The following is a 14,910-nucleotide window of genomic DNA, read 5'->3' as shown; positions in this document are numbered from 1 at the left end:
GAATGGCCACCACAGGCTCATAGGTCTGAAAACTTGGTCACCAGGAAGTGGTACTATCTGAAAGGATTGGAAAGTGTGGCCTCTTTGGAAGAAGTTTGTCACTAGAGATGGACTTTGTTGGTTAAGGACCCATTCCAAGCTCTCTCTTGCTGCGGCCTGCAGATCTGGCTGTAGAACTCAGCTCCACCCCAGCACCTTGCCTGCCTGTGTGCCACCATGCTCCCCACCATGCTGAGAACGGACTAAAGCGCTGAAACTCCAAGCCAGCCCACTTAATTATTGCTTTCCTTTGTCAGAGCTATGTGCTCGTGGTGTCTCTTCACGGCAGTAGAACACAAAGACACTTCATAAGGTCTCTGCCTTTAAAGAGCAGTACATTAGGAATTAGGGTTTCGGTGTGTGAATTTGAAGGGGGAACATTTTTCATTCCATAGTAAATAAGGACTTCCTTTTAAGCAGGGCTGTCATGGAGGGCTGCGTGGGACTGTGGGGTAAAAAGCCCAAGAAGGTGCAGAAATGATCCATAAAGATTCATGTCTAAGAAAGAAGATTCTAGGCAAGGGGGAATAGACATTAAGGCAAGATAGAGAGAGAAGGGGGCAAAAATGCTGTTTAAGTCACCTGGAGCTGATGGAGTGGAATGACACTAAGAAAGATATCAGGGGGACAAGTCATGTAAGGACTTGTAAGCCACATTGAAGGACTTGGGACACTGACTCTAAGTGAGACAGGAAGCTATTGGAGGCACGGAGTAGAGTAGTGAAGTACTGTTTTATAGTTTATGTTTTATATCCTACTGGTTGCTGTGTTGAAAATAGAGTAGGATGACGGCAGGCTAGTTAAGAGCTTCCTCTTTAAATCCCAATAATGATGGGCTCAAACCAGAATGAAGAGTGGCTACAGGGATGTGAAACAATCCAATTTTGGACTTGGGGTTTTGCTGATAGATAAGCAATGGGGTAATGACCTGAGCAAGTGGACAGGATGGGAGGTGTCATTCAGTGAGACGGGACTTGTGGGTAAAGACTAAGAGCTCAGTTTTCAACAGGGGTGACTTGAAGTTTCTAATATATTCAAGCAGAGGTGTTAGACTAGCAGTTCAATAAGGCTGAGTTCCAGAGAACGCATGTACAGTGGCAGTTGAAGACACATGAGACATAATCCAGGAAGTGAGTTCAGGATGCAAAAGCAGCCTAGGCACCAGCTCTGGAGTGTGACATCACTGAAGATCAAGGAGACAAGGGAGAGAGTCAAAGACACTAATGAGTCAAGAAGACTAAGCAGCTAGTGTTTATGGGGTGAAGAAAGTATTTCTAGAACAGCAAAGAGGTCAACTGCTTGGAGGTCTATGAAATGAGAATGGGAGAATGAGTTTGATGCACGTTTTTTAGCTAGTGGGGTAGTGAGATGCTTAAGAGAGACTTAATTAGAGACTGGAAGTATGACACTTCTTTTGTGTTACTATAGGGGTAAAAAGCAAGGCAGGTGTTTCTTTCTTTCTTTCTTTTTTTTTAAGGTGGGATGAGTGGTAGCATATTTGTATGCTGAGAAGGAATAAGAGTTGGAAAAGCTACCTTCAGAAGACGGAAAGAGCTGTAGCCATATCATCCGGCTGCTGAGTGGACAAGTGGACAAGCTGGTCTTTGCCAGGAGCAGAGTAGGAGAAAGAGTACGGCATGGGGACCTGCCTGCAGACAGGGACAGGAAGTGTCAGTGTGTTCCGTCTCTTGTGATTACTTTCTTTGTTTCCAGGGAAGAAGAAAGTTCAACAATAGAGAATGAAGTCGAGGAGCAGGGACTAGAACCGTTCTAAGAGAAGGAGAAAATCAACGCTACAATATGAGCCTGTGCACATTACTTTCCTCTTCAAACCTCTTGGAAGGCACATGTCTGTCATCTTAAGTTTTGTGGAAAGTGAAAATGCAGTTGGAGCTAAGTACAAACATGGCCTATGATTCAAACCAAGTGAATATCGTATATGATTCAAATTAAGGAGAACCTTTAGCTATAATGCTTAGGGTATCCGTAAAAAAAAAAAAAAAGATAAAAATGTCAGCTCTTTCTTCTTACCTTTTACTTTGCTACACTAATGGTCAAAGAAGATTGATGCTCAAAACATTAATGAAGTAAAATGGTTTTGGTGACATTTTATAAAGAACCATGTTTGAAAAGATTCAAGATGGCGGTTGCCACTGGTACCCGAGGGACTAAGGAGCCCAAGAGACCCATGGAGGCTCTGAGAGGAGACAATATGCAGTATTTCCAGATCAACTAAAAAAGGCACATCATATGGGAAGAGGCTGTTAAAAAATGGTCTCATGAAATTAGAAGGAAAGACGGCAGAGCAGAGCTGCACCTAGTGAAGAATGGCAAAAGCTCTCAGTGAGTAAGACAGGACAGACAAAGAGCATGCCATTGCTGGGTAGGGCCGAGCTGCTGATGCTGCAGTCCATGTTGTTTGCCCTGCTGTGGGGAGGGGGGCACAGGACTGCAGTGCTGTCTTTGGGCATACCCGGTGAGCCTGTGAGCCCCCAGGCAGCCAACACCAAGGTATGCACAGTGGCCTAGAGATCTTATGGACTCCAGCCCTCCCTGCTCAGCCACAAGGTCAACCTGACTCGGGGCAACATCTGGGTTATCACTGAGTCTCAGTGGTAGTCCAGTATTTATGGTGCTTCAGACACCAGAAACCTTGAACCAGACCAATGACTCTTGGCAGTAAGTATTTGCATGTAAAACTGAGCAAAAAAATTTTGGATGAAAAATTGCAGTCTGCAATTTGCCACTTTGATGAATAAATGTGATGGACAGGTTGGGGAGGTTGGCATAACTGAGCAGCAGAACTGCGGAGGAGAGAGGCGGAGTTAGTGGTGTGAAAAATGTGTGAACACAGCTGTGGTGGATGGGGACCATGCTGTTGCTGAGCAGGGCTGACAGGGTGGTGTGTAGCAGCCTGGACCTTGTGCAGACTCAGCCCTAAAGCACGTTGCCCAGCCACAAGACTGCCCTGGTTCTGAGTAAAGACAGCATGTTCCATATGGAGAACTGCTCCTTTTCTGGATGAGGCCTCTTCAAAAGACCTCCATGGTCTGTGCTGCTGCTGGAGGCCAAAGGCCATGTTGGTGTCCATATCCATCATCCATGCTACTCAGAGGGGCCATGTTGATGCTCACAGTCTGTGTTACCACGCGAGGGTATGTTGGTGTCTGTGGTCTGTGACAACTCCCCACTCCTCCCCAAAAAGAAACAGTATAAACAGGAAGCCATCAAGAGGGTCTTTAATAACTGTGACAGGGATGATGAAGTGCAACTCTTCAACAGTTTGAAAGTTCATAGGGTAGGGGTAAGACTCAGTTATCTTTAAGAGGATAGCCACTGTGAGTTTGACCATGCTCCAATGAGTGTATTGACAACATAAATTGGACTTGGTGTATTTCTTTTTTTTCCCTTTCTTTGTGTGTGTGGCACAAGGGTTGGGGAGTAGGCCTGGGAGGAATGGGAAGTTAGTGTGACTGGGTTGTGTGTTTAAAATTCCCAAATAATCAATAAAAAATATATTAGAAAATATCCATTTTATATTAAGCTTTAAATTTTTAATTAAATTTAGAATTTTTTATTGATGTCTATTTGATTTTTAATATATTTTATTAACTTATTCATATTACATCTCAATTGTTATCCCATTCCTTGTATCCTCCCATTCCTCCCTCCCTCTCATTTTCCCTTTACTCCCCTCCCCTATGACTGTGACTGAGGGGGACCTCCTCCCCCTGTATAGGCTCATAGGGTATCAAGTCTCTTCATTTGATTTCTTTTTAACAATGAAAAATTCACTGTATACATTCATTGCATATGGCATTGTGCTACCTAAGGAAGTTTTCACGTAAGCACACATTGTACACTGAGTCACGTTCCTCTCCATCGACCCTCCTCTGCCCTTTGCACTCTTCTCTGCTCCCGCTAGCACCCTCTGTCACTTAGACAGTTTGGTTTCTACTTTCATCTCATATAGCCATACATGATTTTCTGCACATAGGAAATCTAGGAACCACACATAAGAGAAAACATGATGTTTGTCTTTCTGAGACTGGCTTCATTTTTATCTTCTAATTGCCAATTTACGTATTGGTAAAGCACATAGCAAGCTCCAGCTATTTCACATAAATGTCGCCATGCTTGAACTCTGCCTGGAGATACTGAGACAAGTGTCTGAGAACTGCACAGCTTCCTTCCTAAGTACCATCTCATACTGTGGACAGTTGAGAGGTGGTGTTACAGGACCCGCCTTCAGCCAGGCAGCATGCTATTCCACTAAGTAACTTAACACTTACTAGGAAGCTGTCACATTATTACGGTGTCATTACCCTATGCAACACAGGAAGAGCTCCAGATAAAAGGATGTAATTATACAAGACACACTTGAAAAATCAGAATGGATGTGAAGGCTTTTATTAGGTTAAAGATTTCCCTAATTATAAAGACTTGGTTGAAATAAATGTCTCGTAATCTTTCTGAGTAAATCAAGGTCAAGTTAAAAGTAGTAAAAATAACATGCTAAAACCATATTATACAGTAACAAGTCTCAAGAATATATTATTTTCTAACTCTGGCTTAATAATTAATGTAAAACCATAATTAATACAGATGACATGATACTGTACTTTTCTTTAAAGTATAAAGACAAATACCAGATTTATTACTTGTATCAATCCCATTTGATATCACAAAGTAAACATTACTGGGTAAAAAATATTTTTAAGTTTCAGGAAAAATGAATATGATAAAAAATTTCTTTTTTTTTTTTCAGGAAAAAACATGAAAAAAAGATACATACACTGTACTTAACTAATTTAAAAATATTTCCAGTCAAAAAATTTCAAAACCATCATTTGGGTACATGATAGCAATTAGTCATAAAATCACAGAAGACAAGATACTGTGACCCAATAAAGTACCAGGATCATGGAGTAATGGCGACTCTTACTGATGTCCAGTAGATATGAAATGGCTTGGGGAAAATGAACAGAAGCATTGGTACTTCTGGTAGTACATGACACAGGGAGCCTTGAAAATGCAGAGGGCATGACGGAGTCACTCGCCACCTCCTTCAGACAACAGAGAGGACGGTCTCTTGGGAGACAGGAGGCATCCACTGTAGGCACACCTCACATCAGGGACCAGATGCTGGATCCTAGGCAGGAAACTACTTGAGTGGTGAAAACGAGGCCGGAAGCAGGAACATGTTCTGCTGAGACTCTAGGTAGTTGACACTTTCCCGAACTGGAGAGACATTTTACAAGACAATGAAGCTATCAGCCGAATCAAATGTGTTCTAAAAATAACTCATGCCTAATGAAACAGCTCACCAGCAGCCACGACTCTGGGGTCCTCGTGAGACCAGTGTCTCCCGGCGGCGCGACTGTCTGCACTCTCGTTCCACCACAGAACGTGGACTGCAGAAGCAAAACATGAGTTTGTTGTAATTTTTTTTTTATAAGAGGCCGGTTTTTTTTTCTTTAATTTTGAGATTATAATTGCCTGTTTTCACCCTTCCCTTTCTCCCTCCAAGCCCTCCCATATAGCCTCCTTTCTCTCTTTCAAATGTATGCACTCTTTTTAATTGTTATCTGCATATATGTACACATGCGTGTGTATATTATATTCTAGTTATAATGTTAAAGCAGGTCTTTTTAAATGTGTGTGGTACTGGGCGTGGAGTGCTGGGTAAGTACTCTACCTCTGCTCTACATCCCTGACCCTGGTTGTGTGTGTGTGTGTGTGTGTGTGGGTGCGCATGTGGGTGGAAGTCAGAGGTCAGTGCCTGGTGTCCTCTACAATTGATCTCTTCCTTACTGTTCTGATCCTGGGTCTCTCACTGAACTTGGAACTTAACACTCTGGCTAGACTAGCTGGCCAGCCTCCTATTTCCATCTTCCCAGGGCTGAGATTGTAGATGGTGCCACTGCAGCCAGCTTTGATTTGGGAGCCAGGGATCAAACTCAGGTCACCATGGCAGTACTGCCTCGCTGTCCATACTGGAGTACTTTGAAGCTATCACCAGCCATGCACACACACCGTTTTTGCCTTTTTATACCTAACAATTCTCTGGTCTTTGCATTCCCTTGTCATTCACACAACACTGTTACTTCCAATAATGAAAAACAGGTAAATCTTTTTTGTGTTTTTTCCATAATTTTTACATTTATAAAAAATGTATTCTTATATTTTCACTCATAAACACTCTTTTTACTCCAATAATGTATTTTGAAATAAACCATAGCAAGACTTTTAGAAAAAAAGAGAAAAGAATTAATATTTTCTTAAAAACTCTTCTAGTTTCTAAATAGCAGTTAACTTGTGAAATAGCTCCAAAAGGTGCTAGTACTTGCAATTAAAAAAAAAATAAGATAAAAACAGTGTCTTCATACCTTACAATTAGAAAAATCCCTCAAAATTAAAATCATAATTAAAAAAATAATACCCAAGAACCCAGCACTCATCGCAGCCTTACAGAAATAAAGAGCTGTACCTCTGTTGAGGGCTCCATATTCAGTGTGGAAAACACCAACTAGCGTAGAGTAGCCAAGATCAACATGGGCGTTTACTGCCCTTTTGAACGCATTACCCCACAGAGCTGGGCCACCAGGCTTCATCTGAAACGTAGCCAGTTCATAGACTCCTACAATTGGCAGAAAGATAATGATGTTAACAGACACTATTCAAGCAATTTTCTTTGCTTGACTCTAGGAGTGGGAGGCGACTCTACGTGTTTCAAGAGTCATCTGCATATACAGAGTTATGCAGATTTATGTGTTAATTCTTTGCATTTTCCCCTTGTTTTTAGGTTTATACGTTCTTGTCTATGTTTAAGGTTAACCTTAATAACTGAGGGGAAATAGAAGGTCTATATAAACAATTACATTAAATACTTTTAATCTGGGATTTTATCAATGTACCTGATATCAGATACTCTTTCTTAAAATAGAATTTTGAGCTCTTTAAGTCTACAAGAAAAGAAAGAAGTATCTGTAGATCTCCTACTTTTCCTTCTGCTTGTCAATTCTGAGAGGGGAGATATCATTTTTTGTGTAATTTCCTCCTTTGAGAGTCTATCCTAACAGGAATAGCAAGAAAAGAGTTGGTCTGAAGTCATATCTGACTTTCTGAAATGTCAGGACTTGGCACTTCAAGAGATGGCAACTAAGTCTGGATGGTGCTGAGAACAAAGGGCAGACTTAAGGAGATAAATGTTGCATCCCTTGTGGCTGGGGTCCCAGAACCCAGGCTACAGGCACCAAGGGAATGAAGAAAAGACAGACACACAGACACATACAATGAAGCTGGGGTCAGGCGGGAGTCTGTAACATTACTGCTGCTACCACCAGCTCAAACCTCAGCCTGTTTATTAGGTGCAGCACAGGGGGCGGGCTTAGCCAGTCTAGTAGGAGGTCTCTATGGTGGAAACACCCAGGAGGAAGATGCTGCAGTTTCTGTCTGCACTCAATCTTGTGCTTTTATAATCTGATCTTCTTTGTTTAAGACTGGATTGAGATAACAATCTCTTTACATCAGCAAGAAGACATATTTCTGTAACCCCAGTACTCGGGGAGACAGAGGCAGGTGGATCTCTGTGAGTTTGAGGCTAGCGTGGTCTACAGAGTGAGTCCCGGGACAGCCAAAGTTATGCAGAGAAAGCCGAAGTCAAAAAACTAAAAGGAGGAGGAGGAGGAAAAGACAATGACAACATATCATAATGAATTCTTTTCTTTTTGTGTGTGTGTGTGTGTGTTTGGTTTTTCAAGACAAGAGTTTCTCTGTGTAGCCTTGGCTGTCCTGGACTCACTTGGTAGACCAGGCTGGCCTTAAACTCACAGCGATCCACCTGGCTAAGGAATTATTTTCAAACTGAGAAACAAGCAAGAGGACGACAGAAAGGTTAGCTACAGTGCACACCTTGGCAGTGTCAGTTAATTCACTCCCTCCAGACAATCCATTTCATAAGTGGCGATGTACTTAATCTAGAATACTGTAATTTGTGGGAAGCATTTTTGTACTTAAATGTTTCTATTATTTAAATAGACATGAGAGTCAAAGTCTATAGTTGTCTGTGTTTGAGAGTGTAAGGCAGGAGAATCGTGAGTTGAAGTTCAGCCTGGCCTATGCCATGAGACTTTGTCTCAACGCTAAAAATGAGTAAGTGAAAAAAAGTTTGCATTTCCTTAATTTTATATAGACTTTTCCTATATTGCAACTAAGCCTCAATCCATAACATTTAGTTTGGAAGAGCTGGAGAGATGGCTCGGTAGTCAAGAGTACCGCTCACGCAGAGAACCTGGGTTCAACTCTCAGTTCCCACATGCCAGTTCACAGCTGTCTCTAATTCCCGCTCCATGGGGATCTGATGCCCTCTTCTGGCCTCCACGGGTGCCAGGCATGCCAGCAGTGTACAGGCAGACATATAGGCAAAACACCTATATGCATTTAAAAAACAACAACAACAACAAAAACCCCAAACAAAATCAATCCCTCTCTCTCTCTCTCTCTCTCTCTCTTTCTCTCTCTCTCTCTCACTGGAAAAATACTTCATTAATTAATTCTCAGATTTCAAGAATAAATTAAGATTGGTTTTTATCGCAATAGTCACAGCACTGTTTCTATATAAATCAAATAATTCTTTTTTTTTTTTTTGCTATTTCCTAGTGACACTTTTTTTTTTTTTAATCGCTTACCTTCTGGACTATTTCAGTGGCTAAGACTTACTCACCTTCCTTGGGAGGTGTTCCAATTTTGCACCACGGTACCAGGTAGGTAATCTCAACCTCTTGTTTATCAATGAAAGCCAAATTGGGAATGAGGAATCGTTCTTGCCATTCCTTATCATTGGCCAAGGCTCTGCGGACTGCAGTTCGATGAGCAAAATTGTCTACGGTAGAAAAGAAGGGAGGAAAGTTTATATTGTTTTATTTAAAATTATCTACTCCTCCTTGTATTTCACCCAAATGAGGCAACACTTTACCCACAGCACACGAGAATACCGGGTCATGGCTTTGGGAAGATCCACATGCAAAGATGTGATATCTGCATCAAGTCATTCAACAGTTATTCATGGTAAAAGGGATGGAAACAACTATTGTAGCCTCACTGAACGGGCTTCCTGGCTTGTCCCACTCAGCGGCGTACTAGAGTTAAGTACCTTATGCTCCTCAGCCTGCGACATGGGGAAATGAGATGACATCTACCTCCAGGCTTGTGGGGAGGATGAAATGAATCCTCTGGGCTCAGAGTAGACTTCAGCACTCAGTACTTGGCACATGCAAATCCTTGTTATTCAGCTGAGGCTCCTACCTGATGGTGCCAGTTGAGATGGTACACGACCAAGTCAAAGTGGACTCTGACCAAATTCCAACGTAAGTGAAACGAAAATGCACCCACTAAGCCCATTGTCCTTTCAGTGAGCGAAAATGGTGTTGGTTCTCACCCTCTTGTTAGTTTTCTTAGTCATGTGTTAACTTGCATACTATCTGAAGCATAGATTAATTTTAGTGAGACTTGATCTATTATAACATAAAAACTCTCAAACTCTGCTACGTTAGGTACAGAATGAACAATTTTCATAGTAAAGCATCATCATCATCATTATTATTATTAATTTGGACACTGATGGACAAACCCAAGTGACATGATTTAAGAGTTCTTTGGGCAGAGATATTAGGCCAGAAAGCTGAAGATGAGGCTCCAACGTTATAAAGTGTATTGGGTGACTGGTCAGGCAGTAAACTGTCTTAAGTCAATTTGTGCAATTTGGAAGCTGCTAACTCACACTGCTGGTTCACTCACGAATTTAAGTTTTACTCCTTCTCAAGTCTCTGCGAGGCACTGAAGACAAGATAGTATAGTTTTACAACCAAGCTTAGTTGGTTAGGGAACAAGATCGTTTTAGATCAAGCTAAAGAAGTTAAGCTCTTAGAGTTGAGATAGAATAGATATTGAATCTCATTCAGAAATTTAGACCCAACAAGACAGGAAAGACACTTACTTCAAACGAGACGAATGCAGATGGCCAAGTCACTATGAATGTAACATGTATAGAACTTATTATTCTCATGACTGTCACATGGTTCTCCCTGCTGTATGTAGTTTGTTTTATATATGTGTAATAAAATAAAAGTATTTAAAAAAAAAGAGTTCTTTGGGTACTCTCAGGTCCTGATGTGGACTGTTAATACCAGACACAAGAGTAAGAAACTCCATGGGTTCTTGTGACTTGCTCTCCTTTCTGTGGCTATGTCGTCTCCAGCATGAAAAGACAGTAAACTCTTTGAAACTGAGAAGAACTTCAAAAACAGAAGTGACTGCTAAATCACGAATTAACAAGATCACTAAATCTTAGAGTTGAGAAGCTTTAAAGTTGATGGTTGGATGCCTTCTCAAAGGTTCTAAATGTAAAAAATCATTAAAATAATAAGAACTAAAATGCTGATACCCAGTTCTAACTCTTATTAATAAGATACTTTCATTGTATTCTCCACTTACTTGGACTTTTGCAAGCACATATTTTAATTTTACATAAGATTTTTTCCCCCCAACAAACCATTCTAAGACTGAGATTTAACGTTAGTTCATCAACTTGAGAGTTTAAGGAGACAATGTGCTCCAATACATGCTAACCTCAGAGTCAAATGGCGGATACAAAAGGACCATTGAGTGATGGCTAAACTAACTTGGATTTGTTACTGTGTTGCTTTTAAAAATGTTATTTTTGTAGCCTGTGTGTACGTACAGTAACACAGACTGGAGAGCCAAGCTTCACAGACCACCTAACAATGGGCATTCTGTATGAAGCAGAGCTGTGTGTGTCTTACCATACTTCCAAATATGGAACACTTTGTTCGTTCTGCCTCCAAATTCTACAGTCCAATATCCGATCAATTCAGAGTGAGCGGTCCGAAGGTGAACATTTTGCTTAAAGTTTTCTAGGAACTCTTTTGTCTTTGAAGGCTTGAGTAAATAGGTCCGGAATTCATATAATGTCCCGTCGCTTTGCCTGGGGCCTGTAGCAAAAGGTGACTGTGCCTGAAAAAGACAAGGGACACTTAAACAAGATTCATCGTGTTGCTAAAACCATGTATTTGAGCCTGGAAATGAAGGACACAAAGAAGACTCATAATTCATATTTCTATTTCTCTGGTCAACTCTTTATAGACAGTTGGGTTCATGCAGAGATGGCAACAGAGGTAACTGCTTTTAAGGCTGCTGAGTGTACAGTCACTCTTTGCTAGCTGGAGGCCGTCTTTATGCCCATTTTCACAAAAAGTTGCCGATCCACAATCACCAAGGTTGTGATCATGTTTCCAAGGGAACTGTGATCAGGAGCCTCATAACTTGGGAGTTTTCTCTTATTTAGTCAAAACTGATAGTCAATAGGACTACTCATTTAAAAGAAGCTTGCAAATTCTGTATGTGTGTCTATTTGACAGACACAATGAAAATCTTTATTAGCAAAAGACTTTTTGGGTTCCTAAAAAAAAAAAAAGAGTATTATCATTTAGATCTAAACTTAAAAAAAATACTCAGTGAAGTAAATTACTGGTCAGAAAAAGGATACCATGAACCACTAGTATTGCTTTACAATATAGTGGACGGCTGTATAAAAGCGGACAAGGGAGAATTCAAGGACACGTAAGTGCTCTGAAGCATTAGTTTCATGTTGGGGCCCAAAGGTCCTTGCGCCCACGGAGCATTAGGGAACAGGAATGTTAAACACTCAGAGGCCCTCTCCTCAATTGTTGACCTTTTTGCTATCAGTGGTGACAGACCTCACCCACACCCCCCAGAATGATTATTCCAGACTTTCCCTCCTTGGATTGTTATCTTGAGCTCCAGTTAAACCCGTCCTTAGGAGAGAGGTCACAGGTACTTCACAGCCCGATGACCTCTATGCAGAGGTCAGAAACCACACCAGATTCTAGGCCCTTAAGCTATAGAACTCACCCTTGTGGTCACATGTACTTTGTAAAGGTGTTTCTATGTATTGGGCACCTGGAATTGGAATGGCTGTTACCCGAAAACTTTCCCCCCAAATTGTACTGTGTTTTAAATATGCTGACAATGAACTACCAGACATTAGACTCCCCAACAGTCAGATCCAGGTTGACGAAGTCAATGTGAACTGAGTTTTTATTCTCATCTCTTTGAAGATTCTCTTCCCTGCCTGGACACCTGCAGGATCCTTCTCAGTCTCAGAAGACAGATGCAGTGTGAAGCAGGGCACTTAATGCGCCCAGTTATTATATCAGGTTGATGGTCACATGTTCTGTATGAAAATCTTCATGTGACTTAAGAACTAAAAAGACCTTGCCATAAATTACCTGTGTATGGTTACATACACACACACACACACAGACACACACACATACACACACACACAGCATTCTAATTTATAGCACCATCCTAAGTGGTGTGAATTAGTTTGTATCCATTTCGTGAAAGTGATTAAACCAGAAAAATATGCAAGACTACTTTGGTAAGTAGAGCTATGACCAAATCAGGGATTACGTCAATCACCTATATGAATAATAAAAGCAATAGGCTTTAACTCTATTTTTGTTTACAGGACACAATAATATATGAATTTTTGCTATGTACAGGGTTAATAGAATCACCCAAGGAGCTCATTTCACTCATTATTATTATGAGTTATGTTTCTCTTGTCACAAATAACTAAGCTTCACACACACATACACCCAAAAAACCAAGAAAACAAAAAACAAAACCCTGCCGGTGCTCCTGTGTGTGGTAGGCGTGCTTTTTGTGCTTGTAACCACACTCTAAATAGCTGCCTCACACCTGTAGTTTAAAATACATAATAAAAGCTGGAGAGTGGTTAAGAGCACTTGTGGCTCTTGCAGGGGACCCAGGTTCCACTCCTAGCACCTACATGGTGGCTCTCAATGGCCTGTGACTCTAGTCCCAGGGAATCCAATGTCCTCTTCAAGGACCAGGCCTGCACATGGTGAACACATACAAACAAATCTAAACTCTTAAAAACATACAAGATCATAAAAAATGAAACGTGGAAGAGAGACTTGCAAAAAATCTTTTAGAGTGGTTTAAGGAATTTGTATTTGTAGAGTAGAAATAAATTATTTATGGAAAATACTTTTACTATGATCTCTCACACAGAAAGTACACATTAAAGAAATCTGAGCCAGGAGGGGGGCGCATGAGCCGGGCATGGTGGCGCACGCCTTTAATCCCAGCACTTGGGGGGCAGAGGCAGGTGGATCACTGTGAGTTCGAGGCCACCCTGGTCTAAAAAGCCAAGGCTACACAGAGAAACCCTGTCTCGAAAAACAAAAACAAAAAAAAGAAATCTGTATTGAAAAGGTTTGTGTTAAGCACTGAGGTCAACTGTGCCAGAGCAGAAATCTGCTTGATGTTCCCTTTTTCCAAATTGGAGCATTTTCACAACTGTATTAGGAAGACAGTGAGGGCAGAGGCTGTATGGATACTATGTTCTTCATTAGTGTTCACCACAAAGCCTGTCCCTAGACCAGCTTAACTCTTCCTAAACGTTAAAGTCAAGAACTTACGGGTTCCAAATCGCAAGCCCAAAGCCAACAGCTGAAGCTGGCTCCCTTGCTCCCTTTCATGAATCTCCGGCTCAACCAGCTTCACTAGGCTCCAGGGCTGTGGTCCTCTTGGAGAGGACCCGCGCCCCCTCCCCCCGCCCTCGCCGACCCTGCCTCTGAACTGCATGGCAGGATGCTCCCAAGGCAACCCTGGTCTCCTGTCCAAATTTCTCCACAGAACACCTGCACTCAGGCAGTGGCTGTAAGACCTCAATGAATGGCAGTTGCCATGATGTTGGCTGCAACAACGAGATGATGGCCTGGGCTTCATGGATGCCCCTGGCCAGAAAAAGGCCTCTGTCCGATGTCCAGGGAGGCGAGTTGACAAGCGGGTACCTCTTCAAGCGCTGGATGCCTTTACTCAGGAGGTATTGGCTCCTGATTGTACCAAGACATTGCCTAGACATACCAGGGCTGGGCTCTGCCAGCGAGTGAAAGGGCGAGGGCGTACACTTGCTCTCCACTGCTGCATCCACGTAGCAGTACTGCTCTCGCGCGCCCCACAGACCCCGCCCCCGTCCATGATTCGCCCGCCAACAACAGACTCCGCCCATTTCCCCCGAAAACAACTCACTCTCCGACCCCACAGACCCGCCCACCTCGCAGCGTCGTCGTCACACGCATCACAGACCCCGCCCACCTCCCTCATTGGCCCCGCCCATTCCCTCCCCCCCCCCCCCCCAGCACAGCTCACGATCTCTACAGACCGCGCCCACCTCCCAGAACCCCGTTAGTGCACAGCGTCTACCTGCTGTGCGGGGCTATCGCGCGTCCCCGCAGCCCCTACCTGAGGCGCCAGTGCCCGCGGGGTCAGCACCTTCCTCAGGCCGCTTCGGAGTGCGAGCATGATGCAGCCTGGATCGCTCAGGGAGACCGCTGCCGCCGGGTGCTGGGACTCACGCCTTCCCGCTTCCTGGTGCCGTGCGTGCGCCGCTCCGTTAGATTCCTCCCCCCCACCCCCAAGGGCGGAACTCGGCGGCGCGGCTCCTCCTCTCCCCGTTCGCTCCAGAAGCCAGTGGAGCGGTCTGTAGTGTTCGCCCCATCCTTTGTTCAGCCTTTGTGCTACAAAGTGCTAGCCCACGTGGTGCTAGTGAAGAGCTGAGCGCTAAGCTCGGTGCTAGTGTACATCCTGGGCGGCCAGCTCATCCCCCTTGGGGCGCTAACACTCCAAAATGTAGGGCGTGGATGCTTTAAAATCTTGGGCTGGAGTGGCCTTGTGGCAACCATTAGCAAGCTTTCACCTTTTTCAGAGTACCCCCACCCCAATACTGGGAGGCTC

At 43.0% G+C, this 14,910-nt stretch overlaps 1 protein-coding gene across 1 annotated transcript; it reads right to left on the bottom strand.

Moving 5' to 3' along the window:
* Positions 1-4,433: 4,433 nt before the first annotated feature.
* Positions 4,434-14,571, bottom strand: LOC311605087 (protein NipSnap homolog 3B). Its single transcript, XM_084795381.1, has 6 exons — positions 14,419-14,571; positions 10,863-11,073; positions 8,765-8,923; positions 6,530-6,679; positions 5,367-5,453; positions 4,434-5,280 (listed from the first exon to the last, which is right to left on the bottom strand). The coding sequence occupies exons 1-6, from the start codon at positions 14,476-14,478 to the stop codon at positions 5,204-5,206; spliced, it is 744 nt and encodes a 247-aa protein (XP_084651507.1). The 5' UTR covers positions 14,479-14,571; the 3' UTR covers positions 4,434-5,203.
* Positions 14,572-14,910: the final 339 nt, after the last annotated feature.

The sequence above is a fragment of the Acomys minous genome, assembly GCF_964271855.1.
Source record: "Acomys minous genome assembly, chromosome: 1".
In the NCBI taxonomy this organism is placed as follows: domain Eukaryota; kingdom Metazoa; phylum Chordata; class Mammalia; order Rodentia; family Muridae; genus Acomys; species Acomys minous.
Note: the sequence above shows the minus strand (reverse complement) of the source record. Positions and strands in the feature narration are given on the sequence as shown.